This window comes from Dermatophagoides pteronyssinus, unplaced genomic scaffold (genome assembly GCF_027571235.1).
Source record: "Dermatophagoides pteronyssinus isolate colony J.1.1.1.1 unplaced genomic scaffold, Derpt_VIB-CSIC_2022.12 sq0005, whole genome shotgun sequence".
NCBI lineage: Eukaryota > Metazoa > Arthropoda > Arachnida > Sarcoptiformes > Pyroglyphidae > Dermatophagoides > Dermatophagoides pteronyssinus.
This window is the reverse complement of record NW_027461529.1, coordinates 2,725,479-2,752,915: the sequence shown is the minus strand read 5'-3', so window position 1 is coordinate 2,752,915 and position 27,437 is coordinate 2,725,479. Positions and strand designations below refer to the sequence as shown.

Genomic DNA, 27,437 nt, shown 5'->3' with positions numbered 1-27,437 from the left:
TGAATTTTGAAAAATCAAACTGCAACAATCAAATTTTAAATCATTTTTATATTGAAATTTTGGCTACTTTTTCAAACATCATATTTCCGTTTTGCAATCAAAAAAAAATCAAAGTTTACCTTCAAATCTTTGATAATCCGGTCATATTGTTTGTCAATGATTACAGTATTGGGTTAAAATGGCCATCAAAATTTTACCCCGAAACCAAAAAATGATTTAACCCAATTTTTTCTCTACTGGTTGGCTATTTTGATTTTCAAAACAAAACAAAAAAACAAACCAAACAAGGAAGTAAGATGAGATCCAATCATCATCATCATTATTCTAATATACTAATCAGTCAAATGGAATCTATCGATCGATCCTATTGATTGATTGATCGATTGATTTCTATCAAAGAAAAAAAAGAAAATTCTTCATAATCATCATCGTCATAATGGTTTTGTTTGGTTGGAACAAAAATTTAATCAATTATGAACCAGATAGAAGAAGAGAAAAAAAATATGAAAAAACCCTTCAAATGTTCGTCTATGTTAATATTCTTGGGCGTTTTCAGGAATTTTTTTCAGCAAACAAACAAAAAACATGCAGAGATAAACAACAACAACAGAATCCTACAGAATTTATTGCAGTAGCAATAGCAATGAATGGCAAAAAAAACAACTGAAAAAAACCAAACAAGTTAAAGAATTGCAGACAACAAAAAAAAATTTCAGAATTTATTTGATGAACCAGCAGTAGTTTTTCCATTTCATTCATCAATCAAACCAAACCAAACAACAACAAAAAAAACGACAGAACAGAACAGAAAACACTGAATGTAAAATGTAAATTGTCTGAATGGAACGGGAATGGATCAATTTGTTTGATTAGATTTTCTTCTTTTTTTTTGTTTGTTAAGAAACAAACAAACAAACAAAATGAACAAATAAAAAATGTGAATTTTTTTTCGTTTTTTCGTTTTTAAATTATTCGATTTACAATCCAAAAATTTCTAGTTTGTAATAATAGCAACAATCATTTTTACAAATTGGATACATTTACAAACATTTTTTTTTATTCTTTATTCGTCTTTTCTTCTTCTTGTTGTTTATTCGTCTTTTTTTTTACTAAAATAGATTACTATTATAAATCAAAATCTTTTCAAAACGAAAAAAATTCAATTTCAAAGAATCGATAAAATAATAGCCAAAAAAAAGTGTTTATATAACCAAAACAAAACAAATGTTTACAGAAAGCCCACACACACCAGCAGAGAGAAAGAATATTCTGTTTCAATACAAATAAATGAAATAAGGTAATTTTTCACACAATATTCTCTCTCTCTCTCTCTCTCTCTCTCTCTCTCTCTCTCTCTCTCTCTCTCTCTCTCTCTCTCTCTCGTCGAAATTCTTTTTCAAAAAAAAACATCTGGATATTTGTATCCAAATAATTACAAATGGATACAATCAAACAACATCAATCAACAGCATCAATCAATCAATCAATCACATTTAAAAACGAAACGTAAACACATGTCTTTTCATACATTTCACTTCAAATTAATACCAAAACATCAATCCACATGGAATATTCTTTATCCATATGGTTTCTTTTTTGGATTTTCAAAATGTTTTTTCGTTTGTTTTGTTTATTTTCAACAAATCAGAAATCAGAAAAATAACAGAATTTTTTTTTTGCCCAAAATAACAGAATGTTTATTATCACGCATGCGCATTTTCTTTTTTTTTTTCATTATTCTATATTCATTTCTGTCTGCTTGTGTTTCTTGGAATTCTATTCTTGGTATTCATATCGTATATGAACCTGATGAAACCGGAATATTTTTTTTTTTTTGAACATTCGTTCGTTCCTTTGCTTTTTCTGGTTGATATATCTTTTGGTCTGTTGGTTCAATAATAATACTCCTACTCAATGAAAATTTTTCTGGTTGGTTGATCGGTCTGTTGGTTGGTTAGTTCACAGTTGTTTCAGTTGAAGAAACCAAAACAGAATTTGAACAAGCAAAAAAAAACTTGAGGAAAGACCCACAAGTGCCTTTGGGATTATTATTTTTATCATTTGTCAATTGACAACCAACGATAACAGTCGAAATAACCGAAACCGAAACCAAAAGAAGAAAAAAAAACCTCAAAATGATGATTATTCAATTTGATTAGATGATGAATGAATGAATTATGATAATCATTCATTGTGAAAAAAATAAATGTTGCAAAATTTTTTTTTGCTACTTTTTTTTTGATTTTGCTACATTTTTTTTCGCTACAATTCAAATTAAAATCATCCTCATCTTGCTCATCATTTTTGAATTTGTTTTTGTGTTTTTTTGTTTGCATTTCAAAAATTTTAATCTGATAAGAATCAAACACGAGAAAAATCCAAAAGGTAAGTTTCCAAATTGACTCAATTTTTTTTCTTTTTTCTTACTTATCGTTACAATTTCGATAATGATTATTAACTTTATCGATTTTTTTATTCGATTCGAAAACGATACTATCGATAATAATAATAATATCGATTTTATCGAAACCAAAAACAACAACAACAAAAATTTCTTCCTTCCACTAATCAATAATTAATATGGAAAAGAAGAAAATTTCCAAATGAAAATATGAAAAATATGAAATTTAAGAAACTGATTGGTTTTTTTTTTGGTCAGTTTGTTTTGTTTTGTTTTGTTCAAAAGACTATTTTTACACAAACAAATGATAATAATCATTGATATCTGAATGTCAATGTTAATCTTTCTTGTTGTTTGTTGTGTTTGTGTGTTTGTGTATCTAAGGTATATCTTTCATTTTTGTTTTGTATCAAAGTTTGCTTTTTAACGGAAATAATCCATGTTTTTATCTTTGTTTTTTTTTTTTTGGTTGTCTGTCTATTTTTACATTGTTTTATTTATTTATAAGGTTTCTTCAAAAAAAAAAAAAATCATTTGTTCATGTTTTGGTGCGTAGGTTTTTGTTTGTTCGTTATTTATATATAAAAAAAATGTTATTTTGATTCTGGTCCAGAATTTCAATCTGGACACCTGAAAAACAACAAACAAACAGAACAGAACAGAACAACACAAAATCTAAAAATAAAAGTTATTAGCTTAGTGGATTATCAAAAAAAAAAAAAAAAAAAAAAAAAATGATGATAATGAATACGGGTGTAGCCTTTTTTTTAAATAAAAAAAAATTCATTTTTCGTTTGTTTGCTACAATAAATTGTATCAATTTCATCAGCAGCTGCTGTTGTTATTTGTAATTAACCTTCTTCTTTTTTTTTGTTGGTTCTATATTAACATATTTGGTTGTTTTTTTTTTGGTGAAAATAGAAAAAAAATAAAGATATTATTATACATCGAATATAAATGGACAAACCAAAAAAAAAACCTGAAATGAATGAATGATGAAAAATTGCTTTAGTTTTGAACATCATCATCAAACATGGTCCATGTTTGTTGTTGTTGTTTTTTGCTTGTTGTTGTCGTTCTGTTGTTGTTGTTGTTATTATTATTATTATATAAATATTACATAATTATGTTTGTCCATAAAAAAACCAATGTTGTTGTTGTTGTTGTTTTTTATGAAACAAAAACAACAACAACAACAACAACATTGAAAAAAAAACATATAAAAAAACCATATAGACATTATTCGTTTTGCTTGAATGAATGAATGAATGATGATGATAATCATATTGTTTTTTTTTTTTTTTTGAATCGAGAGTGGGTGATATGAAAAAAAATCTCAAGAGCCAAGTTGTTGTTGTTGTCGGTATTGTTGTTGTTGTTGTTGTTGTTAATGTCAGTGGATAACAATCAAAAAAAAAAAAACCACAGGAAACAACAACAACAACAAAATGAAATAAATGGATCATATCCTTGAAATCCTTACCATATTGTTATATATTTTATCATTATCATCATCAACCAAGCAACAACAACATCAACAACAACCAAACAACAACATTGTCATCGAAATTGATAATAATAATAATCATCATTATGATGATGATGATGATGGTTAAACATTATCATCACCAACATCATCATCATCAGCACCAGCAGCAACAACAGCATCATCATTGTCAATGGAAAAGCCATGAATCCAGTGTATCGTTTGATGAAATAGAAAAATTGGAACACACCAAAAAAAATGAAAAAACCATTTCAACCAACCAAAAAAAAAAATATCTTTCATGATGATGATCCATCCATTCATCTATCTATCTATCTAATATTTACGGCTAATTACATTCTGGATAACATCATTCTTCTTCTTCCATCTTCGTCTCTCTCTCTCTCTCTCTCTCTTTCGCTTGTTTGCTTCGTTCATTCTGGGTTTTTATTTGCGGTTCAAAGAATTTTAACAATCATCATCATAATCATACTAACAAAAAAAAACCAGCTAAATTAAAAGCATCATTCTTTTGGTATTTTGTTAATATCTTCATCATTTTATTTAATATACCGCACACATCACACACAATGATGATGATGGTAACCATAATGTTAAAATAGTCGAAACAAAAAACGAAGAAGATGTAAAATTCAATGAGAAAAAAATGAATAATTATCAACATGAACAAAAAAAATTTCTGATTGAATGAATAAAATTTGTTTGTTGAAAAAAAAATTTCACTTGTATTGGATAATTAACTGCTGCTGCTTTCCTTTCCACCACCATCATCATCATTTTGGAATTTTTTGACAACCAACCGACATTAAGAAATTCCGGAATCATGTGATCTTTGATGAATGAATGTTGAGAGGAAAAAAGTAGAGTAAAAAAGGATCAAAAAAAACGAATGTCATCATTTTCATTTACAATTTTTTTTTTGTTCATTTTCAATTTTCCATTGAATATTTTCTTCTTGTTCAGTCTCAAAGGAATCCTTAGAAAAAAGAAAAGTTTTTTTCTTTTCTCGTTTTTTTCTCGTCTTTTGCTTGCTTGCTTGTTTGCCTGTCGAAATCAATCGGGAAATAAATAAATTTATTCGACCGTTATTTTTTTTCTTTCTTTGCCAGAAGAAAGAAAAGCAAATGAAAAATTCTTAGATAAAAGTTTTTTTTCAAAAAAAATGGATGACAACATGGATTAGACATGGTTTTTTTTACCGGGGGTTAAAAAACTGAAAAAAAATTATTGATTGATTGAAACCCCCCCCCCGAAATAAAAAAACAAATTCAGAATTTTAAAAAATTTTTACTTTTCAATTTCAATTTGACCAAAAAAAAAAAATCCAGATCCAGAACCAAAATCAATTGATTGTAAATGAAACAAAACAACAACAAGAAAACAAGACAAGACAGAAAGAGACAAAAGTTTCACACATTATATTCGAAAATTAAATGAAATGAAATGAAATTAATGTAACCGAATTAAATTGGATTTAAAAGTTTCTGGCTTGTTTCCCTTCTTCTCGCTTTTCGCCTTTTCTAGTTTGTTTGTTTGGTTGGCAATGAATACACCACCACCACCACCACCAAGCAAATCAACTAAATAGATTCTAAGCACGATAATATTCGTAAAAGAAGAAAAATTATTATTATTTTCATTGTTTGATGATCCAAAAATATCCACAGGGAGAGAGAGAGAAAAACCGAACTGAATTCAAAAATAATCTTTTTCTGTTTTGAACTTGATTTACTATTTACAAGAACAAAGAAACAAAAAAACAAAAAGAATTTCACAATGATTTTAACAGAAAGAAAGTAAGAAAATAAAAATCTTTGAAGAATTTTTTTCTTTTCACTTTGAAATGCACGAATTGTCGATTATTATCATCATTATTATTATTGTTTTTCGATACATCCAAATGACATTTTCTGCTACTTTTTTTTTCTTTTTTCTTATTATTCAATCTCTATGTATGTGTTTTGAATTACTAATGATGACCAATATAAATTATACAATTCTTCGCTGTTGTTGTTGTTGTTGTTGAAACAATTGTAGGAATTTTTTTTCCATTTCATTTCAACAACAACAACAATATTTTAATCCATATTGTTAATAATGATGATGATGATGATTTTCCATTCGAAACAGAAAAAAAAAAGATTTAAAAAAGATTTCCATTTCGATTCTCTTGAAATGAAATGAAATGATGGCTTTCGGAAGCCATAGAGAGAGAGAGAGAGAGAGAGAGAAGGGATATTATATAATTAACATTATTTATAAAAAAAAAATTTATTAATTTAATTTAAAATTATTACTTTTTTTATAAACAAAACAAAAAAAAAACCTAGATCCTTTTATCGATTTTTTTTATATTTATAAATCCTATAATCTCACACACACACACTATGTAACGTTTTCAAAAATAACTATCATTATTATTTACAACCAACAACAACAACAAAAAAGTTTTCTTTTTCATTTCATTTTCTCTCTCTCTCCCTCTCCCACACACACTCTACGATATAAGATTTACGATGATCATGATCATGATCATCATCATCATCATCATAATCATTAAATTCCGTAAAATATATTCCGGAAAGATAAGTTTCATTCGCATATCTCTCTCTCTCTTCCTCTCCAGAAAAATGAATCTCAACTTAAGGATTAAGTTCCTCTCTCTCTCTCAATTACGTAACTTTGTCATCATCACCAACATCATCCGAACAAACAAACAAAAAAATTATCATAAAAGTTGTTGTTGTTGTTGATTTATTCAAAAAAAAAAAAAAAAAAAAAAATTCATTCATTCAATTGACAAACAGAAATCCTTTTTTTTGAAGAAGCGAATGCGAAAAAAAACTTTCCGGAATTTAGTTTTATTCATGGATAGAATATATATTCTTTTACCGCCCGCTGAAAGCAGTGAAAAGAATGAAAAACCGTAAAACCGAAAAAATTCTTTATCAAGAGAATATTCTCTCAGTGAATTAAATCTGTGAATTTTTTTTCCATTCAATTTCAATTCATTTTGAATTTAGGAAAATTGAGAATTCTTTTTTCAAGCACCGAAATCAAAAAAAAAGATAAAACGAACAGCCAAAAAGCGATAAAATCGCGTGTCCATCCAATTCTCCCAATCTCTTTTTCTCTGTTATGCAATTCTGTAATTCGGGTGAAAAAAAATTCTTCAATTCAATCTTCTTCATTGGCTTCTTTCTTTCGTTTATTTTTTTCCAGATAAGATATGATGTTATCTACAACAACAACAACTAGAAAAAAAACTTGTGAAATAAAATAAAAAAAAAACTTTTTGAATTGGATGCTTTTTTGTCCACAAAAGAAAAAATAGCATCCATTTATTTTTTATGCAATTCATTGTACAACAACAACAAATATCGATAGTATCGATTTCAACAATGATCATCATCATTGATGATGATAATCAAAAACTTGAATTTGATTTTTTTTTTCAAAACAAAATTGTCAATTTCGGACAAAAAGAATTGGAAAATGTCCATTTTGTTGATGATGATGATTATTGTCATTGTCCAGTTCAATTGATGATGTTTTCAGAAAAAAATTTGTAACAAAAATTAATAAAAAAAAAGAATTTTTCATTATCGATTTGATTGGAAAAATGATGGAAAAATAAAATATATTCGCCTATTTCTACTCAATCGGTTCATGAAATTGATCGAAATCGAATTTTTACGTGATTCATTTTCTATTTTAATCCACCCACAATCAATCCATAACAACCAAACAAAACAAAACAAAACACGAATATTTTTTCCTATCGAATCGATCCATCATTTATTCCCAGGAAAATTTTTCTTCTTTTCACGAAAAATTTCTTCTAAAAGTAATTTTTTTTTCTGATTGTTAATGAACAACACTTGAAAATTGTTGTTGCCTCAAAAAAAAAAAAAAAAATCATTAAACAAATTTTTATTTACCAAAAAACCACTACCGCATCACATCAGAATCAATCATAATCGTCATTAATTTGTTTGGGAAATTTCCCGTAATTTCCCTTTTCCTTTTAATTTTTCCAAAAAAAAAAAATTTTTTTTTCCTCTTAATTTATGGTAGTGATTTTAGGAACAAAACATGTATTAGAAAAGTAACAAAATGAAAGAAAGAAATAAAATTTGTCACATTACAAATGAAAAGGAAGATGAAGTTCTCCCTTTGTGAGTGTGTATGTGTTAATGTTTATAAGTGAGAATGTGAAAAAAATGATTAGGAAAACAAGTGACAATGATCGATGTTAATTATTATTATAATATATGCATTTCTCGGTTTGTTTCGAAAGGTTTTTTGTTTCTCTGGTTTGTTTCACTACTAGACTATAGAAAGAAGCCAGAAAACAAAAAACCATATTATAGAAATAATCACCATGGTTAATAACAATGAAAATTGATAGAACTAGAGAGAGAATTGAAGAACAAGAAATTGATATTCAAACCAACAACCATCCAAGTCGATATAGTCGACTGATAGACGAACGAAACTGATGTCGTTTCAAAATGAAAAAAAAAATTTTTTTTTTGTAACACAGTTAAAATAGGAAAATCAAAAACAAGAAAAAGAAGAATATTATATCCATCCAACCAAACCTGCCATAATAAAATTCAAATGTCTTCGTCATCGTCATCATTGCTATATATATCTTTGACCTATATATGTAGAAATAGCCAGCCAGCCAAAAAAACAAAAAGAAAAAAAAACGAAATTAATTCATTCATTTCGTGATGATAATTATTGCTATGACAATAATCATCATCATGATTATTGTCATCGATTCTCTTGCAGTATTTCATTTTCATTTTCATTTGCATTTTTGGTGATTCTCTCGATTCTGTTCATTCATTCAGATGATTTTTTTCTTGTTTTTTTTTCGTTGCCTACTCTCTCTCTCTCTCTCTCTCTCTCTCTATTCTTTCATATACGGTTCGATGAACCAAATTAAAACCAAAACCGTGTGTGTGTGTTGGGTGGATTCAAGTGGGTGTATTTGGTCGGTTGGTTGGTTGGTTGGTTGGTAAGCCATCATAGAATCATAATCAGAATTTTCTGACCACAGATTCTGTTTGTAGTAGTAGTAGCAGTAGTAGCCATAGTATAGTTGCTGTTGTAGTTATTCTGTGGTAGCTGTAATTGAAAAATTAGTAAAATTAAAAATTTTTTAAATAAAATTTTAATTTAATTTAAAAAAATCTCAATTATGAATTGAGGATACCCGGTAATATAATTTTTTTTTTTGAAAAAAATTCCCGGGAAATTTTTTTCCAGGAAATTTTCTTTTTGGAGGGTATCATTTTCCAAAATCCATTTGATTACCATGGTTGGTTGCATTATCATCATCATCATTCATGTTTTTGTTGTTGTTGTTGTTGTCCAAAAGCAAAAAAAACTTTTCAACAACAACAACAACAATCACATCACTTTTCATCGTTTCAACATTATCAACTTTTTTCTTTTTTCATTTAATCCAACTTGATCTCATCCAAACAACAACAACAACAACAACAACAAAAATGACTTAATATTTTTGTTTTTGGTTGGTTTGGTTTGGTCTGGTTTGATGATTGTTGTTGTTGATTAAATAAATGGATGAGATTTTCAAACTTTTGTACTTACTTGTCTTGTTTTGGTTTGGCTTGCTTGATGGTGATGGTTAAAGTTAAGTTAAATGGTTTTTTTAGGGAAAATTGATCCAATTTATTTAGTTTTTTTTTGTTTGGATCAAATGTTTTAATCATAATGTTTTTGTTGTTGTTGATTTGATTTTTGCTCAATTAACTTTTCAATGCTCAATCAAAGAATTTCTCTCGTTTTTCTCGATTCTCGATTCTTTGCTTGTTTTGTTTCGTTTCGCTTTCATTATCAAATCAACTTAATCTTTTTTATTGGATAGATTCGATATGATTCGATTAAGATTTGAGAATAATGATCATATTGATCAGATAATGTGATCTTTTATTTTGTTTTTCGATTGTTGTTGTTGTTTGGTTGTTGTTGAGCATCTAAATAAGATTATAAACCCAAAATCAAATCAAATTGATTGATCATTTATAGTTTATATAATATTTGATCGATAATCATTTCAAAAAGAAATTGTATTATATATAATGGATGATTTGGGTGGAAATAGGAACAAAAAGTTTGTAAGAAAAACTGGACAAATGCAAAACTGGACAACCTTTTTTTTTTTTTTGATTAATAAGTTTTTTCGTTTGTTTATACTTTGAAAGTTGTTTGTTTGTTTGTCATCGTATAAACATAAAATGAGAGAAAGAGAGGAAATCATGATGATGTCTTTTTTGTTTTTGTTACTTTTATTTGTTTTTTCCTTTTCTTTTTGGTTCAGTTTAGTTCATTACAGATCAAACAAACAAAAACCGAACCGAAAAACATCAGACTAGATCATCATCATGAATACGGATGGAAACAACGAAAAATGCTAATAAAAATCGGAATCGAAAATGAAACAAAATGAACAAACGAACAACTAACGAACTAACCAAACAAACAAACAAACACTGAAACAAACATATAGCCAAAGCCAAACAAACATACATAATAAACAAATGTTTTTTGTTTTTGATCAAGAAAACGAAGAACAAACTAAATGAACAAATTGGATTCCTTTTTTGCTTTTTGTTTGTCTGGTTTTATTTTTTGGTTTGTTTGTTTGTTTGTCAATGTTTTTTTCTTTCTGTTATTCTTTGCTGGATGATGGTAGTCGTCCAGTATTTTTTTTTGTTTCGTATGTTTATTTTTTTTTTTGCTCCATAAACATCTTTCAAGAATCTTCTTTCTTCTCGTTATTGTCATTTCAATTCATTATGAAGAGAAGAATCTTTTTCCTTTGTTTTTTCTTTTAGTTAGTTAGTTAGTTTGTTAGTTAGTTTGTTTGTTTGATTAGAAAAAAAACAAATGAAAATTCATTTTCATTTTCATTTTCTACTTGTTTGGTCTGTTGTGTTTAATTTTCTTCAATGGTTTTTTACATTGTCAAACACTGTATAGCCAAAATCAAACCCAGCAGAATATTTTGCTGGAAAATTTCTCTTCCCCCCACACACAAAAAAAGTTTTCTCTTAGTTTCAACTAATGAAACAAAAAAAAAAAAAAAACAAAATGAATTGAATATACGAAACGGACAAAAAAACGAAGAATCCATCCTTTTCAAAAAAAACAACCAGCAAATAGATTCTGTAGATTCTTCTGTAGTGAAAAAGAATATATTCTTTCCTTTTCATTTCGCTTCTCTCTCTCTCTCTCTCTCTCTCTCTCTATATATATAATATTAATGTTTGTTTGAAAACATTGGGCAACACGAAAAAAACACACATTGGAAAAAAAAGTCATTTTCCAATGGTGATTCCAATGTTGTTCATGTTTTTTTCTGATGAATCCCCAATGGACAATATCAGACAAATGATGATGATCATCATCATCAATGATGATGGTCGTCATGGTGGTAGTACTGTCCTGATGATGATGATGATGATGGCTTTATTTGTCCTTAGTTAGTTTTTTTTTGTTTTTCGTTTTCGTTATTAGTAGTTGTTGTTGTTGTGCAACAATCAATTCAATTTTCATTTTCATTTCGAAAAAAATAATGTTTGTTTGTTTGTTTGTTTCTCTTTCGTTTCACCCCCTCTTCTCTCTTGTTTTTTTATTACTCCCTCCCTCCCCCTTCCTAGTTTTTTCATTAAATTCATTTTATTACCCATTCGTTTCATGATTGGCATTGGTTGGTTGGTGTATTGGTTGGTGTGTGGGAGTAGAATCAATTTGTTTTTTTCTCTCGTTTGATTATTCCATGGGGCCCTGAATTGGATTTTCGTTTTTTCGAGTTTTTTTTTGTTGAAAAAACAACAATGTTGAAACCAACCGAAGAAAAAACTGTTGCATTCTGTTGTTTTCAGATTTTTGAAAAGTTTTTTCAAAAGTTTTCTGAATCTTTTTTTCCGACTTCCAATGATGGTTAATATGATTTCTACTCGATTGATTTTTGACATTAAAAAAAAATAAAAATAAAGATCAGGAATCAAGAAAGATCAAAAATTAATTCAATTTTTAAAAAAGTTTTAGTTTCTTGCTCTCTCCTGGTTCCTGTGATCCATGAACCAAAAAAAAAAAAAAAAAAAAAATTGAAAATGATGATCAAAACAACAACAACAAACAGCAACAACAACAACAATAAAAAACAACAACAACAATAAAAAACAACAACAACAACAAGAAAAATTTTACAATAAATTTCATTCTTCTGCATCATTTAATCTGAATCATCTAATTTTTCATTCATTCATTGATCGTTTGTTTTGATTTTGGTTTGATTTATATTATTAATTTGATCATCATCATCAATGAATGAATGAATGAATGAAAGATTTTCATTATTAGATTTTCTCTCTGTTAAGATATCTATCTGTATTTAGGTTGATCATGTTTAAATAGCTTTTTTTCTTTCGTTTCATTGATGTTTGTTATTAAATTATTTACGGTTTTTCTCCATTCATTCATTCATTCACTAAAGCATTTTACCTTATATCGTTTGTTGTTGTTGATGTTGTTGTTGAAATTTGATCATTGAATCGAAGAAGAGAAAGAGAAAAACTTTCCGGGAAAACTTTTGTAACATTTCTTTTCGTCACCGATTCTTTTTTTTCTTGCATAAAAACAAGCAAAGGAAAACATATGAAACAAAACAAAAGAATACAGAAGAATATCGATTTTTCTTCTTCTTCGTTATCACCATTATCATCATTTGGGTGTTTTTTTTTGACACCACCAACAACAATAATGATAATTAATAATTAATTAGCATATAAATTAGAAAAAAAAAATTTTCCCTTGTTTTTTAATCCTTTTGTTTTTTTTTCTGACAGGGAAAGAAATTTTCCCGGAAACATAAGTTTCCGGAAAAAATTATCACTTATACACATGAAGTGCCAAAGAAGAAAAAGTTTTCCTTTCTTAAATGAATAAAAAATTTTGCTTTTTTTGAAAAAACATCAAACCAAAAAAAGCGGATGTAGAGTGTGAATGAAGATTTTTGTGTCAAAGTTTTTTTTTGTTTTGAAAAACAAAAAATTTAAAATTCAAATTTTTTTTCAAGCTTTTCCACTCACTTGCTACACACACAAATTCTTAACACACTTTGTTTTTTGAGTGCAAAAAAATATTCAAACAAACGAAAAAATGCCAAGAAGGAGATTTTCTGTTTGTTTGTTTGTTTGTTTTTTGTATATCAATTTTTCAAAAAAAACCAAAATCATAACAAAAGCAACAACAACAGCAATTCCACAATGCAGAAATTAATTCATTTTCTTGATTTTTTTTCCTGCGTTCCACTGTTTGTTTGTTTGTTCTGTAACCGAAAAAACAGGACAAAAACACTGGAAAAAAAACCAACCAAAGATGTTTCAATTATTCATTGCATATATCTTCTGCTGCTGCTGAAACACATTTGCTTTTTCTGTTAAGCAAAATAAGCAAAGAATCTTTGTTACCATATGAATATTATGATCATGAATGAAAATGAGAGATTTTTTTGATGTCAAAATGTGTGGATATAGTGCATCATATCATATCATTTTTTTGTGACTAAAACGTGTTTTATTCTATCAGTGTTATTCTGGGTTATTTTCTTTCAGTGATGATGATCAGTTTTTTTTGTGTGTGTCAGAATGCCTATGACTTTTAACCGATTCATTTGGGGATTTGTTTTCTTTATATATCTTTTTTTTTGTCTATGACTTTCGATGTTTTTGGATGTTTCTCTTTTTTTGGTAAAAAATAGAAATTCTTTTGGCATACACACCACACCACACATCACAGACAGATAAATAGATAGCAAGCAATAAATAAATAAACCCAGAATGATACAACAGAGAAGGATGCGGATAATAAATATCAAACAAAAAAAAAAAAAGAAAAAAGATGTGAAGGAGGTAAAATGAACGATGCTTCAAACATTGAAAATAGGAAAAAGTAAAAATAGGAAAATGGAAAAGTAAAGTAGGTGAACAAAAAAAAAAATTCTGACATTAATTTTAATTTGTTTCCAGAAACGAAAAAAAGGCCAAAAAAGGCATTTCGTTTTTTGTTTCTATTTCTACTTTATCAGGTTATTATAGTTGTTGTTGTTGTCAGAATCAAAAAAAAAACATTTTTTTTTTGGCCGCCAGCATAAATGATGGGGGGAGACCAAAAAGAAACTAACCATATGATAAGCTATTCTTATTTTGACAGCAAGAAAAAAATGGGGGAAAAAAATTCTGTCTGTGTTTGTGAAGGGTTAAATAGAAAACATCATTTTCTTTTTTGGAATAAGAAAATTTCATGAATAATGATAATAATGATATGCATCAAAAAAAAAAACATTTTTTTTCTTCATTTTCTTTCCTATTTTCACCTTGAAGGCATATTTTTTGCTAATTTCTGAACATCTTCATTTGTCTGTGGGTGTGTGTGTGTGTGTGTGTGGGTTAAAGGGTTGAAAGGTTCAACGTTTTCTTCTTTTCCTGGAAATTTCTGTTAATTTTTCTGTTTTTTTTCCCATTTGCATAGATAAGATAATTTGTCTTGATTAAAAAAATGAACCCAGAGAAACCTAAAATGATAAAAAAAAAATTTCACTTAGGATTTTTCCGTTTGTAAAATTGCAATTTATCTTAATTTTAATTTTATTGAAAAAAAATTTTTTTTTTCAATTCAATTCAATATCAAGGATCAACTTTTGTTTCCGGGAAACTTTCCGTTTCTCTCTCTCTCTCTCTCTCTCTCTCTCTCTCTCTCTCTCTCTCTCTCTCTCTCTCTTGGTTTCTGTTTTACCGAAAAGATTTCTCTTTTTCACTCTCTTTTTTTTGGTGAAAATTATTATTATCCAACTAACACACACTTACATATTGTCGCCATACACTTGAAGTGAGATTGAGAGAGCGAAAAACTGAACAAAATTGCGAAACAAGTCAATCGAGTTCATCTTCTGAATAATTTATTAGGTGAATATTAAAAAAAAAACAAAATGATAACAAAAAAAAAATTCAGTTGTTTTTTTCCCGGGAAATTTCTTCATACATTCATAAAACCGAAAAAGAATTAATCAACGAAGAGTGAACAAGGGAAATTTCCCCAAAAATATATTGTCCACCATCATCATCAAAAAATGGTCAAAAAAAATATTGTTAACCCTTGATTGTAAAACAGGGAAGAATTTGTAACCAAAAAAAAAAATCGATTTTTTTCCCCGAATTAAACGAAAATAATGAAAAAGTTTCAATTCATTCATTCTGTTTTTGTTTTAACCCTCAATAAGACAAAACAAAACGACAGAACAAAACGAAAACATTGAAAAAAAACATAGTTTTATTGATAACGATTTAGTATTTTCATTTTTCGTTTTTCGTGGTTTGCGTGTCAAATATTAATTCACGTTTTTTGTTTCTGTTTTTCTGATCATCATAATAATGATAATGATAATTTTCATATCAAAAAATATCAGATGAATGTCCTCCTGGTTTTTCCTCTGTGTTTTTTCTGATTATTTCATTTCATTCTTTCTGGTGCACCATCAGTCAGTTTTTAGATTTATGATTCGAAAATCAAAACTCCGACAACGAAAAAGAAGAATTCTGAAGTTTTTTTGGTTTGGATCAAAGATCAATCCATTTATGATTTGAATGAGTGTTTTTTTTTGTTTTTGTTTTTCTGGTTGTCACATTTACAAATGGCTAAACTGGCCAAGTTGATGGATTCTGCTTTGTTCTTTGTTTTTTTTTATTATTATGCAAAACAACAACAACAAGTAAGGTAATTATTATAATGGGATCAAAATGCAAAAAATTCTTTGATTTTTGTTTTTGTCTGTCTATTTCCACACAACCACCATTGTTGTTGTTTGTGTCATTATTTAATCCATTTGGTTAATTGATTTTTTTGTTTTATATTTTCGTTCGTTTGCAAGTTTTCTCTCTTCGAATCAAAGTTCATTATTTGATCCAAAAATAAATCGATTTATCGATTTTGGAATTGGTCAAATAATTAATTTTTGATTCTTGAAAATCAAAAAAAAAACAAAAACATGAAAAACATGGACTTTTTTTTGGAAAATTGAATTTGAAAAGTGAAAATTGAATTTGATTGAATTAAACATTGACATTCATACAAACAACGAACAAACAAAATGCATCTGAAACAAACAAAACAAAACAAAACAAAACGATAACGATGTTGACAATGACAATAATTCATTTGAATTGTTTCGTTTTTTTTTCGTTTTTTTGTTTTAAACAAAATAAATGGACAACATTATTGTTATTATCATTATGTTTCTCTTTTTTCACAAAATTCCATTGTTTGTTTGTTTGTTGTTGTTGTTGTTTTCAAATGAACAACAACAACAACAAAAAGCATTATGTAATCTGCATTCACAACAACAACAACAACATTAGCTTGGCTGTATTATCATCATCATCATCATTATCATTAAAGTAGAATTGAAGTAATAATAATAACAAAAGTAGTTTGAGTAGTAATAGCCGCCATAAGGAATATTAAAATAGTAAAACAACAAAACATGTTCACTTGATATAAAAAAAATAACAGAATTACAAAACAAAACAAAATAAATTTTAACCCTTTTTTTTGTTTTTAACGGTATGTGATTATGAATAGGATTTTCTCTCTCGTTTTTTTTTGATTGTCATTTTTTTAAATTAAGTTTTTTTTTGTGTGATGATAATGATGATGATGATGATTTTAAGTATGGTAATTTTTTTGTTGTTGTTGTTGTTGTTGGTACCACACTTGAGTAGAAATAGTTGAAAAAATTGTCAAAATAGTTTTTTGTTGTTGCTGTTATTTTGTCATTATTATTATATAATAAATAAATAGTAGTCCTTTTCGACTATTTCGACATAATCATCATCATCATCATCATCAAGATGATCAGTACTTTTTTTTATTATTATTATTTGTATTGAGCAATCTCTTTCTTTCAAACAAACACACACACACTCATTACATTTAATTGATTTAGGCGCCCTTTTTGTTGTTGTTGTTGATTATCATCATCATCATTACGGAAATAGTTTTTGTTGTTGTTGTCTTTTGTTGTTGTTGTTGTTATATTAACATCAAATAATCGATATGTGAATATAGAATTTGGGCGAATATTGAAAACAAGTCAATTAAGCCATTTGAATGAAATGATTTTACTATTTCCACATTAATAGCTCTAATATTACATTCACTAATATTTAATCATCATCAAAGAAAGAAAAAAATCAATAATCATCGATATTGTTGAAATAGAAAAAATTATTTTGATACTTTTTTTTGCTGTTTGTTTGATGAATTCTTTTTTTTTGTTCTTCAAATTCTCTCTCTGTGTGTGCGTTTGCACATTGTAAACATTGCCAGAAACAAACAGAGAGAGAATAATGGAAATTTAAATGAAAATGATGACAATATCATTGCCCAAATGAATAAAACTTTTTCTTTCTTTTCCTTTTTTTTTTTTTTTGAAAAACACATGTTTTCTCCATGTTTGTTTGCTATGTTTTGCTGTGTTTGTCTTTTCAAATTCAAATATTTGATCAAAAAAATACACAGAGAACAAAACCGAAACAAAAAATTTTTACGAAATTAAAATATTTGGTTTCAAATGAAACCTCAATAAAATTATTATTCAATTTCCATTTTTTTACATTATGGAAAAGTTTTCCTATTTCAACAACATAGGGTTTGGAAATTCAAACAAACCAACCAACCAAAAAGAAAAAAGAAATGGATCCATTTCTGTTTGTTTCTGTCGTTCTGTGTGTCATTTTCAAACGAGAGAGAGAGAGAGAGACAACGAATAATGGAAAATAAACTTTTTTTTTACTTGAAAAAAAATGTAAAAAAAGTTTTCGAAAAGTTTCTTCATTTCTTTTGTATGTATTCCTATTGTGTTTTATCATCATGATGATCATCAACAGCAAAAAAGCCAAATAGAATCATTCAGAATCTCTCCCTCTCTCTCCCTCCGAGAGCGAGAGAAAGTATCATTTAGAATGATTATTGAATCGAAATGAAATGAAAAAAATGTGAAGAAGAATTATTGGAGACAAACATATTGATGATGATGATGATGATGATGATGGAAGAAAAAAAAATTCTCACGAGAATAAGATTCTATAGAATGAAACCAGAATGTGTTGTTTACGGAGAAATTCACCAGAACAAATGATTATGATGTTGATGATGAAGAAAGTAGCAAATGAAAAGAAATTAGATCAATCAATCAATCAATCAAACAAAATTGAAGAAAAGAAAAGAAAAAAAAATTGAATTTTCAAATCATTTTTCAAAATTGGCAGTGGCAGTAGTGGCGGTGGTGGTAGTGGTGGTAGTGGTAATGAAAAAAAAATTGATTGACAAGTTTAAAGTGGTTGAAGGTTAGGTTTATCCGGTTTCAATTGTTGTTGTTGTTGTTTTTGGATTTCCGGTTTGTTGTTGTTGTTGTTGAAGTTGACAACAACAACAAACAAACCGACCAAACTATCGTATATCACTTCAAAAAAAAAAAAATGAAAAGAATCATTTTAATTTGATTAAAGTTTTTGTCAATTTTTTGTCATTAGCCACAATTTGAAAACAAATTGAAATTTTTTTCTGTTTTTCAATTTTCCAAAATTGTTTTTTTCTTCTTCGACAATTTTTCCATCAACAACGATGATGATGACAAGACCAAGATAACAACAACATAGAAATACACTTTACGAAAATAGTAATCATAAATGCAGGTAAATCTAATTTTCACCATAATAATAATGATGACGATGACAATAATGGTGAATCTTTCTTTAGTTTCTTTTCAACTTTAACCGAGATAAATAAATTGAAAAATGAAATAAATTTTCGGATTTTCAAATTTCATTACCAGACGAACGAACGAACGAACGAGAAAAAAAAATTAAGTAACGAAAAGATGTTTGCGAGAAAGTTTCTCAAAAAATTGCCCATTTTTTCTCCTTCCCCCATCCATTCATTCGGTTATTCAATTTATGACAAAAAAAAACCTAATATTATCCACTTACAACCAGAAAAAAATACAGAAAAAAATAAAATGAAAAAACATCACCCAGACACCGAAACAGACACAGATAACGACGACGACGAGAAACATTTTACTTTTACAGCCAAAATTCATTCATTCATTCAAACATCTTATGACTGTAGAAAACAGTAGAAAATGTAGAAATAGTCGAAAAAAAAGTGTAGTAAAGTGTTAATGTATTTCGTAACATTATGTTTTTTGGTTGGGGAGGGAATTCTGGAACAAGAGGTAACCATTATCATCATCTATGATCATCACGACGATGATAGACATTAGCAGAGAAAAAAATGTTTTTTGCTTTCGTTTTCCAATTCAATTTCTATTCATTTCATCATTTTGGGAAAAAAAATAGAAAATTTTAAGTGAAAAATACATTTCAAAATACAGAATCAAAAAGAATACAGAATACAGAATATTTCCACCATAATTATATTGGTCCCAAGATGATGATAAACATTTTGACATTTTTTCGTTGATACAATTTACATTATTAACAATGATGATGATAATATCGTGATCCATAATCATAAAAATGTTTTTTTAACACTTAGTTAGTCAAATCAAATTTTGGAATCAAATCTTAAGAAGAAAGAAAAACCAAATTTTGATTCAATCAAATAATCATTATTATTAATCAATCAATCGATTATATTCGATCATTATTTTTTCGATCAAAAACTGATTGAATTTGATCATTTTCTGTTTTCAAAGAAATTGGAAATGGAAATGATTGAAAACTAAACTAAATGAAACACACGTAATATATATATTAATATTAATTAACTATCGATATTATTGATGACAATCGATATTATCGATAATGACAATCGATATTTTATTTTTTTCTGAATGATTATAATCAAAGATTCAATCACTATTCTCATTTGGTTGGTTTATATTGATTAAAATCTGATTTGAAATTTTGTTTCAAATCAAATCTATCGATTTTCCCTCTCTCTCTCTCCCACTCTCTCTCTCTCACCCATGCACGCAAACATATGAATATCCCATAACTGAAGAATATTCTGGCGCCCAGCATGTATTCGAAAAAATAAATAAATAAATTCTGATATCCATCATTTTGTGATTCTGAAATTCTGTGATTCTGATCATCATTATTATTGGCGTCATCAGAAAAAATAGAAACGAAAAGAAATCCCTATATCACCATCATCAACAATTCAATCAGCTAACTAACTAACTAAGAAATATAAACAAACGAAAACGAACACATATAGCATGTGTAGAATTCTTAATTCTTTTCATTTCGTTTTTCGGGTATAGATTTATTGTAAGAAACGAAACGAAGAAAAAAAAAGATTTTAAACGATAGTATTAGTCGCTTGGTACATTCAAGATTAATCGCAAGCAAGAAAAAATGTCAAAAAATAAGCCAATATTATATATCGATGACAAAAGATTTATTAACAGAATTTAATCCAATAAACCCAAGCAAAAAAAAACATAAAGAAAACATAAGCAAAAAATAGATTGGATTAGAGAATCAGTGTTTCTCTCTCTCTCATTCTCCCACTCACTTTGTTTCAACATGAAAAAAAACGAAATGACCACAAAACCAAACCAAAACCCCAAACTGAATATTTTGAATGCAACAACAATATTCATTATAAATTCTAGCCAAAAAAAATTCTGGATTTATTCATGATTTTCTGGTTTTTGATATTCTGGTTTTGATCATCATCATCATCATCATTTGATATTGATTTGAGCAAACAAAAAAAAAAAGCCAAAAAACCAAAAAGCCAAAAAAACCAAAAACCAGAAAAAAAAAGACAGACAAGAAACCAGGAAAAAAAGTAACAAATTATTTACCATCATCATCATCTTTTGATCAAAAAAAAAAAAAAAAAAAAAGAAATGGATATTTCTATTTCTACTCACTCAATCTATGTATGTTTGTATGCATGTTTTGCATAAACAAATAAATCTAAATACACACACACACACACACACAGACAGAGAAACTAACTAACTAACTAAATAAATAAACAGTTTTTCTATTTGGTTATATGGGAGAATCCTCAAAACCACTTGGGATTCTCTTTTGGTTTCTCTCCCTCTCTGCATTCATATTCATAATTTGAAATGTGTTTTTTTCTGGAGAAACTTGCTAGGAAAAAAAAATACCAGAAACTTTTTTTATCTATTTTGACCGGCCAACTTATCGAATGAATCAAAATAGTGGCTGCGTTTAGATTCGGAAATCTCTCCCTCGAATATCGAGAGATTTCACATCTGGTAATTCGAAAGAACCAGAAAACAAAAAACAGAAAAAACAGAAAAACATCTGCATAAACAGAATTAACATCTATGAAAGTTGTTGAATGAAATGAAATGAATGAATATTTAATTAGTTAATTAAAATGTAATTTGTTTGTTTGTAATTCTAGAATCCAGATAAAAAACAAAGAATATAACTAAATAATGATAATAATAATGATAATGGAATAAAATTATCATCATTATTAATGATAAATTCTGTTAATATAAATGTAAATGGATTTTTTTCGTTTTGGTCGAGTTTTTCATAAGAAAAGGAAAAATCAATCTGAAAAGTTTGTTTGATTGATTGATGAATCAATCAGTTTTTTTGTTTGTTGGATTGTACGTTATTTGTGGATTTTTGTTTTTTTTTTTGATTGAAAAAAACACTATCAAAATCGACTTTGATTTGATTTGATTCAATCAATCACTTTGTCAGTGTGTGTGTGTGTGTTACTCAATAGAATCATAATATGCAAATTTCTTTTCAACCATTCTTTTCTCTTCAGCTTTTTCTTTCTTCAAACATTCTTTTCATTGGAAAGAATAATAAAAAGAAAGAAGCCGATAAGCCGATTCAAACTTTTTTATTCGGTTTTGGTTTGGTTTGAAATTTTAAATGAATTTTAAAATTTTTTCATTGAATCAATGAGGGTTGTGTGTGTGTGTTCACCTTGGTGGAAATTATTTTGTTTGGAAAAACCCGAAAAAAGAAGGAAAAATTTACATTTTTCATTCTTTTAGCAACCGAAAATCGTAAAACTTGAATTTCATTTTGTTTTGTGTGTCAAATTGTCAATTTCTTCCAATAGATTCTTGGTTTTGTAATTCAGAATTCAGTTAACCAGAATTCTGGTTTTCGTTTTCGCTTTGTTTATTGGAAAAAAAATTCATTTAAAATTCATTTTGCCTTTTCTTATTTTTCTCATTTCTCACCATATAGCAGCAGAACATATTTGATTGATTGAATGGAAATCAAAGGGTTAACAAAAAAATGAAACAAAAATTAATAATATCCCTATTAAAACATCATTGGTTATTATTAAGAAATTTATTTACATTATTATTAGCTATAACTATTGGTTTATTATTTTTAAGTATTTATTTTATTAATATTTTACGAATACAAAATGGTTTTTCATCATCAACAACAACAACAAGAATTCATCGAACAGCCGAAAATGATCGTTCGTTTATGGTTTTTCAGGATGATCAGGTTGTTGAACAACAATCTGGACAACCTGGACAAAAAGATGATCCATGGTGGCAATGGTTTCGTCCAAATTCAATCGATATTGAACCGATACAACAATCAAATCAATCAAATTTTCATTCAGATATTGATGATAATGATGAAAAACAATCACCTTATTCAACAAAAAAACGTTCAAAATTTATAAGAAAATATTTTGATGCAATGATAAACAAGGTATAAATATTTAAATTTATAATTTGTAATTTTGTAATTTGTAATTTGTAATTGGTTATTTTGTAATTTTTTATTTTGTAATTTTCTCATTTTATTAAATTATTAAGATAAAAAAATTAAAAATGTTTGAATGTAATGAACAACAACAGCGAATCTATTTACCATCATCATCATCATTATATCATTTTAATATTGAACAATCAACAACAACAACAACAATAAAATTTCAACAATGGATTAATTTAAATAAAACCCTTATAAATTTAAATAAATGTGATATTATTATAATTGATGATGATAATCAAGAGTTAATTACAACAACAACAACAACAATGACAATCAACAATGATAATGATAATGATAATAATCAAATATATAGCCAAAATTTTAAACAATTAACCCTTTTAATAAAAATGTCCAATTATTTACAATGTAAATTATTTGATTTAGTAAAAAAATTACAACGACAACAACAACAATTATTACCAATTTGTTTTATATTACCGAAAAATTTACAAAAATTTTTAGATGTTTCAGATGTATTAGGTTTTCAAACAAATTGGACATTACAATATTATAATTATAATTATAATCAACAAATTAATGAACCATTACAAATATTTTCATTAAAAGATCGATCAAAATTAATACAATTAAATCGTTTAGCATTACGACAACAATCATTATCATTATCATCATCATCGACATCAACCATAATTGGTCCAATATTAATACGACAACATTTAATACAACAAATTTTACAATATCAAAATCAACCGATTCGATTACGAATATTTTTATTGTTAACATCCATAAATCCATTACGTGTTTATCAATATCGATCGGGATTGATATTGCCATATCGCCAGTATCATTCACCAGATAACAACAATGATATTCCATTGGATAGTATGGAAAATTTTTGGCAATATTTTCTACATAAATATGGTTCGAAAGAATTGGAAAAAGCTAAACAAAGTATTAATCAATCAATATTATATACATTATTATTATTAGAAGTAAATGATCATTTATTACATTTACAACAACAAATAAATTCTGATACAAGCGGTGCCATCTATCCGCCATCAATATCATCGTCATCATCAATGAAAATAAAATCATTTCAATGGTTAGCATTTGATATTGTTTTACGTAATTCTGATCAATATCAATCATTTATTGTTGATATTTTATCAATCGATCAACTTCGAAATCAAGAACAACAAGATGATAAATTAACAAAAACATTAACGAATCAATTACAAATCGATACATATCGTTTATTATCTGAATCATCAAGAATTTCTTCAAATGATAAAAGTAAATTTGATAAATTTATTGAAAAAATTTACAAACTTATCGATGATGAAAATAATGATGCAGATGATGATGATAATCATCTAGGTATTGTTGGCCTAAATTGTCATATATCAAAAAATATTTGTTTAAATCAAAAAGATTTCGATTATTTAATCGATACTTGGAAACAAATGAATCATTTGATATCGACAAATTTTCAACCAGTTTATCCGCCATCAATACATCAACCATCAGCAACAATGACAATGAAAAACGAATTATCGAATATAAGGAACTTGTTTGAACAAATTTTACTTGAATTGGATGATAATCAACAACAACAACAAAGTCAAACTGATAATGATAATAAACAAAAACATTTTGTTTATCAAACAGAACGTTTGCATCCAATATTTGAAGCATTATTATCACCAGAATTTGATGATAATCAATCTTCAATGCCATCGTTGCCTTTAGATGATCAACAACATTATTTTGATCCGAATCATGATTTAACCAATTTAAATTGGACAACAATCAATGATAATCGTCAAAATCAAGATCGAAATTCAATCGAATGTACAAAAAATCCATATAATCTATCCAAATTAAAATATTTAAACATTATTCATCCACCTGGTTTAGAAATTCAACCAAAATTTCAATCATTACATAGAAATTATCGTTTAAATCAAAAATTATTATATAAAAATTTATTTATAGAATTAGAAACTAAAGTTGAACATTGTGATACATGGATCAAATTAGATGATAATAATAATCATCATCATTTGAATGATCAAATACAATCAGGACGTTTAAATTTTTCAATTGGCATAGGATTGAATTCAATAAAATTAATATTGATTAATCGGAAATTATCCGATATGGATATGGTTATTGCTATTTATACAATTATTATTGAAAGACAATCAATTTTTGATCAACAACAACAACAACCTGAACAACAACAACAACAACTTGATAACAACAACAACAACAACAAAAATCAATCATTAATCAATAAAAACTATCAAATATGCTCCATGAAACAAGATTGTGATTTACAAATATACCCCAATGAATCATGTGGTTGGCAATCAATCGATGAACAACAACCAAATTTTACCTGTTCATCAATCGATGATTGTTTTGATCATTTGAAGCAAGAAATTCCATGTAAAAATGGTGCAGAAAATGGACGATGGTTATTACCATGCGTAGATTGTCAACGATTAGACCGATGTATTTGGTCAAAATTACAATGGTTACCATATAGATGTCAATATCCAATACCAATTGAATCGGAATATTTACGTAAATGTTTATCAAATAAAAATGTAAATTTCTTTTCCTTCAATTTGATTTTTGATTGATTGATTGATTATTGATCGATTTTTGATATTTTTCAAAAAAAAATAGATTCTGCTGATTGGCGATTCAACAAATCGTGGTATAATGCATTATATAATGGAACGTTTAAATCGTACATTAACCGAAGCAGATAAAATACATGATCATAAAACATATTTACTAATGGAATTGAATACAATGATAAATTTTGTTTATTATCCAAAATTTTGGCTATCACAGGATCAACGTCCATCATTTGTACAAGTTTTTCATGATTCAATTAAAGAAACGTAAGTTTTTTTCAGCAAAACAAATCAAATCAAACAATTTTTTGCTTGTTTTTTTCCAATTGAAGAATTTTTGATAAAAAATCAAATAAAAAAAATATCATCATTATTGGTGGTGTACAATGGTTATCTCGACAACATCTTCATCTTGCACGACAAGAATTACGATCGTAAGTTGTATTTTTTTCTGTTGTTTGTAAACGAAATTTTTACTAACAAAATTTACAAACAAAGATTTGGATTTACAAACGAAACGGACGATCGAATACGGTTGTTTGTTAAAACACTTGGTTCGGGATTTCATCAATCGGTTATCGGTGTACATTATATGTCTTTGGTAAATAATCATTACTTTCAATTTACAAATTTTGTAATTAATTTTTTTGTAATTAATTAGAATGAACAGAAAAAATTAGCACAACAAAATCAATTATTGATTGATGAAGCAAAACGTTTAAATTTTGAAATAATCGATACATTTAATAAAACAATTGCTTTGTATAAAGATTTTTACCCTGGGAAATGTGCATGTCATTTTCATCAGGTAAGGTTTAAAATCAGCTAATTAGCGGATTCTTAATTAATTTGTAATTCTGTGTATTTTTTACAACAAAAAAAAACAACAGATAATTAAAGAAAAATTAACGGATGGAACAACAACAACAACAAAAATCCGTTATCATGTTAAAGGACGTTTAAATCAATTATATTCGGAAATTCTGTTGTCAAGAATTTGTGATACAGCATCGACAACAGAATCCTGAATTTTTTTTGGAAATTCTTTCTTTTGCTTTTGTTGCTCATTATTTTTTCAGAAAAAAAAATTTGTAATGAAAATAATTCTTGTTTTTTTTTTTAAATAAAATTTTTAAAATTCTTGAAAACCTGTCCATAAAGTACGTTATCGAAAAAACAGGTTCGCTCAGCGAAAAATTATTCGGTTAAGATTTTTCGATTTTTTTTTTTCAGGTAACATAGGTATGTTGTCATCAATCAGATGCGGTTGAAATTTAATGCTTTAAAGTTTCTTTTCTCAGGTATTTTTCGTTCATTCAGTGCATCGTTGTCTACAAATTTACTCGTTATCATCGTCGTCAAGTGATTGAAACAAAACGAAAATGTCATTGGAAACCAAACGTCAAGAATCAATTGATTCGATTCAAAAATTAATGAAACCAAAACTTTTACTAATATTAAGTGGTAAAAGAAAATCTGGTAAAGATTTTCTTGAACAATTATTAATGGAAAAATATCCCGGAAAAATTCTTTCATTTCGTATATCGGCACCAATTAAACAAGAATATGCAAAATGTAATAATTTAAATTTTGAAGAATTATTAACATCATCCGAATATAAAGAATCATTTCGTAAACAAATGGTTGAATGGAGTGAATCAATACGAAAACAGGATTCAAATTATTTTCTTCGTTTAACAATATTAGATTCTTATCGAAAAAATAATGGCCATGAAAAACCAATTTGGATATTAAATGATGCAAGACGTAAAACTGATCTAGAATATTTTGATTCAAACAATGAAATTAATTTAGAAAATTGTAAAAAATTATTAATACGTATTGAATCAAATGATCAAGTAAGAAAAAATCGTGGTTGGAAATTTACCAATGGTATTGATGATCAAACAACTGAATGTGGTCTTGATAATTTTACTGATTGGAATTATTTTATACAAAATAATGGTACAAAAGATGAATTGATTGAAAAATTATTACCAATTTTATCCGAAATTGATAATATTTTATAA

The 27,437-nt window shown here is 27.1% G+C and overlaps 2 protein-coding genes across 2 annotated transcripts; both read left to right on the top strand.

The window, feature by feature from the left end:
* Window positions 1-1,794: 1,794 nt before the first annotated feature.
* LOC113794678 (uncharacterized) lies at window positions 1,795-26,882 on the top strand. Its single transcript, XM_075819861.1, has 8 exons — window positions 1,795-2,385; window positions 22,244-22,729; window positions 22,837-25,371; window positions 25,454-25,674; window positions 25,740-25,841; window positions 25,906-26,008; window positions 26,069-26,215; window positions 26,298-26,882. The coding sequence occupies exons 2-8, from the start codon at window positions 22,295-22,297 to the stop codon at window positions 26,433-26,435; spliced, it is 3,681 nt and encodes a 1,226-aa protein (XP_075675976.1). The 5' UTR covers window positions 1,795-2,385; window positions 22,244-22,294; the 3' UTR covers window positions 26,436-26,882.
* Pmvk (Phosphomevalonate kinase) lies at window positions 26,790-27,437 on the top strand. Its single transcript, XM_075819876.1, has one exon. It carries the CDS (start codon window positions 26,790-26,792, stop codon window positions 27,435-27,437), a length of 648 nt encoding a protein of 215 aa, XP_075675991.1.

Coding starts and splice junctions, on each gene's coding strand:
- LOC113794678 (XM_075819861.1), top strand. CDS start 22,295: ATGAAACAAAAATTAATAATATCCCTATTAAAACATCATTGGTTATTA. Junction 22,730..22,836: donor TTGATGCAATGATAAACAAG/GTATAAATATTT, acceptor TAAATTATTAAG/ATAAAAAAATTAAAAATGTT. Junction 26,216..26,297: donor GTGCATGTCATTTTCATCAG/GTAAGGTTTAAA, acceptor AAAAAACAACAG/ATAATTAAAGAAAAATTAAC.
- Pmvk (XM_075819876.1), top strand. CDS start 26,790: ATGTCATTGGAAACCAAACGTCAAGAATCAATTGATTCGATTCAAAAA.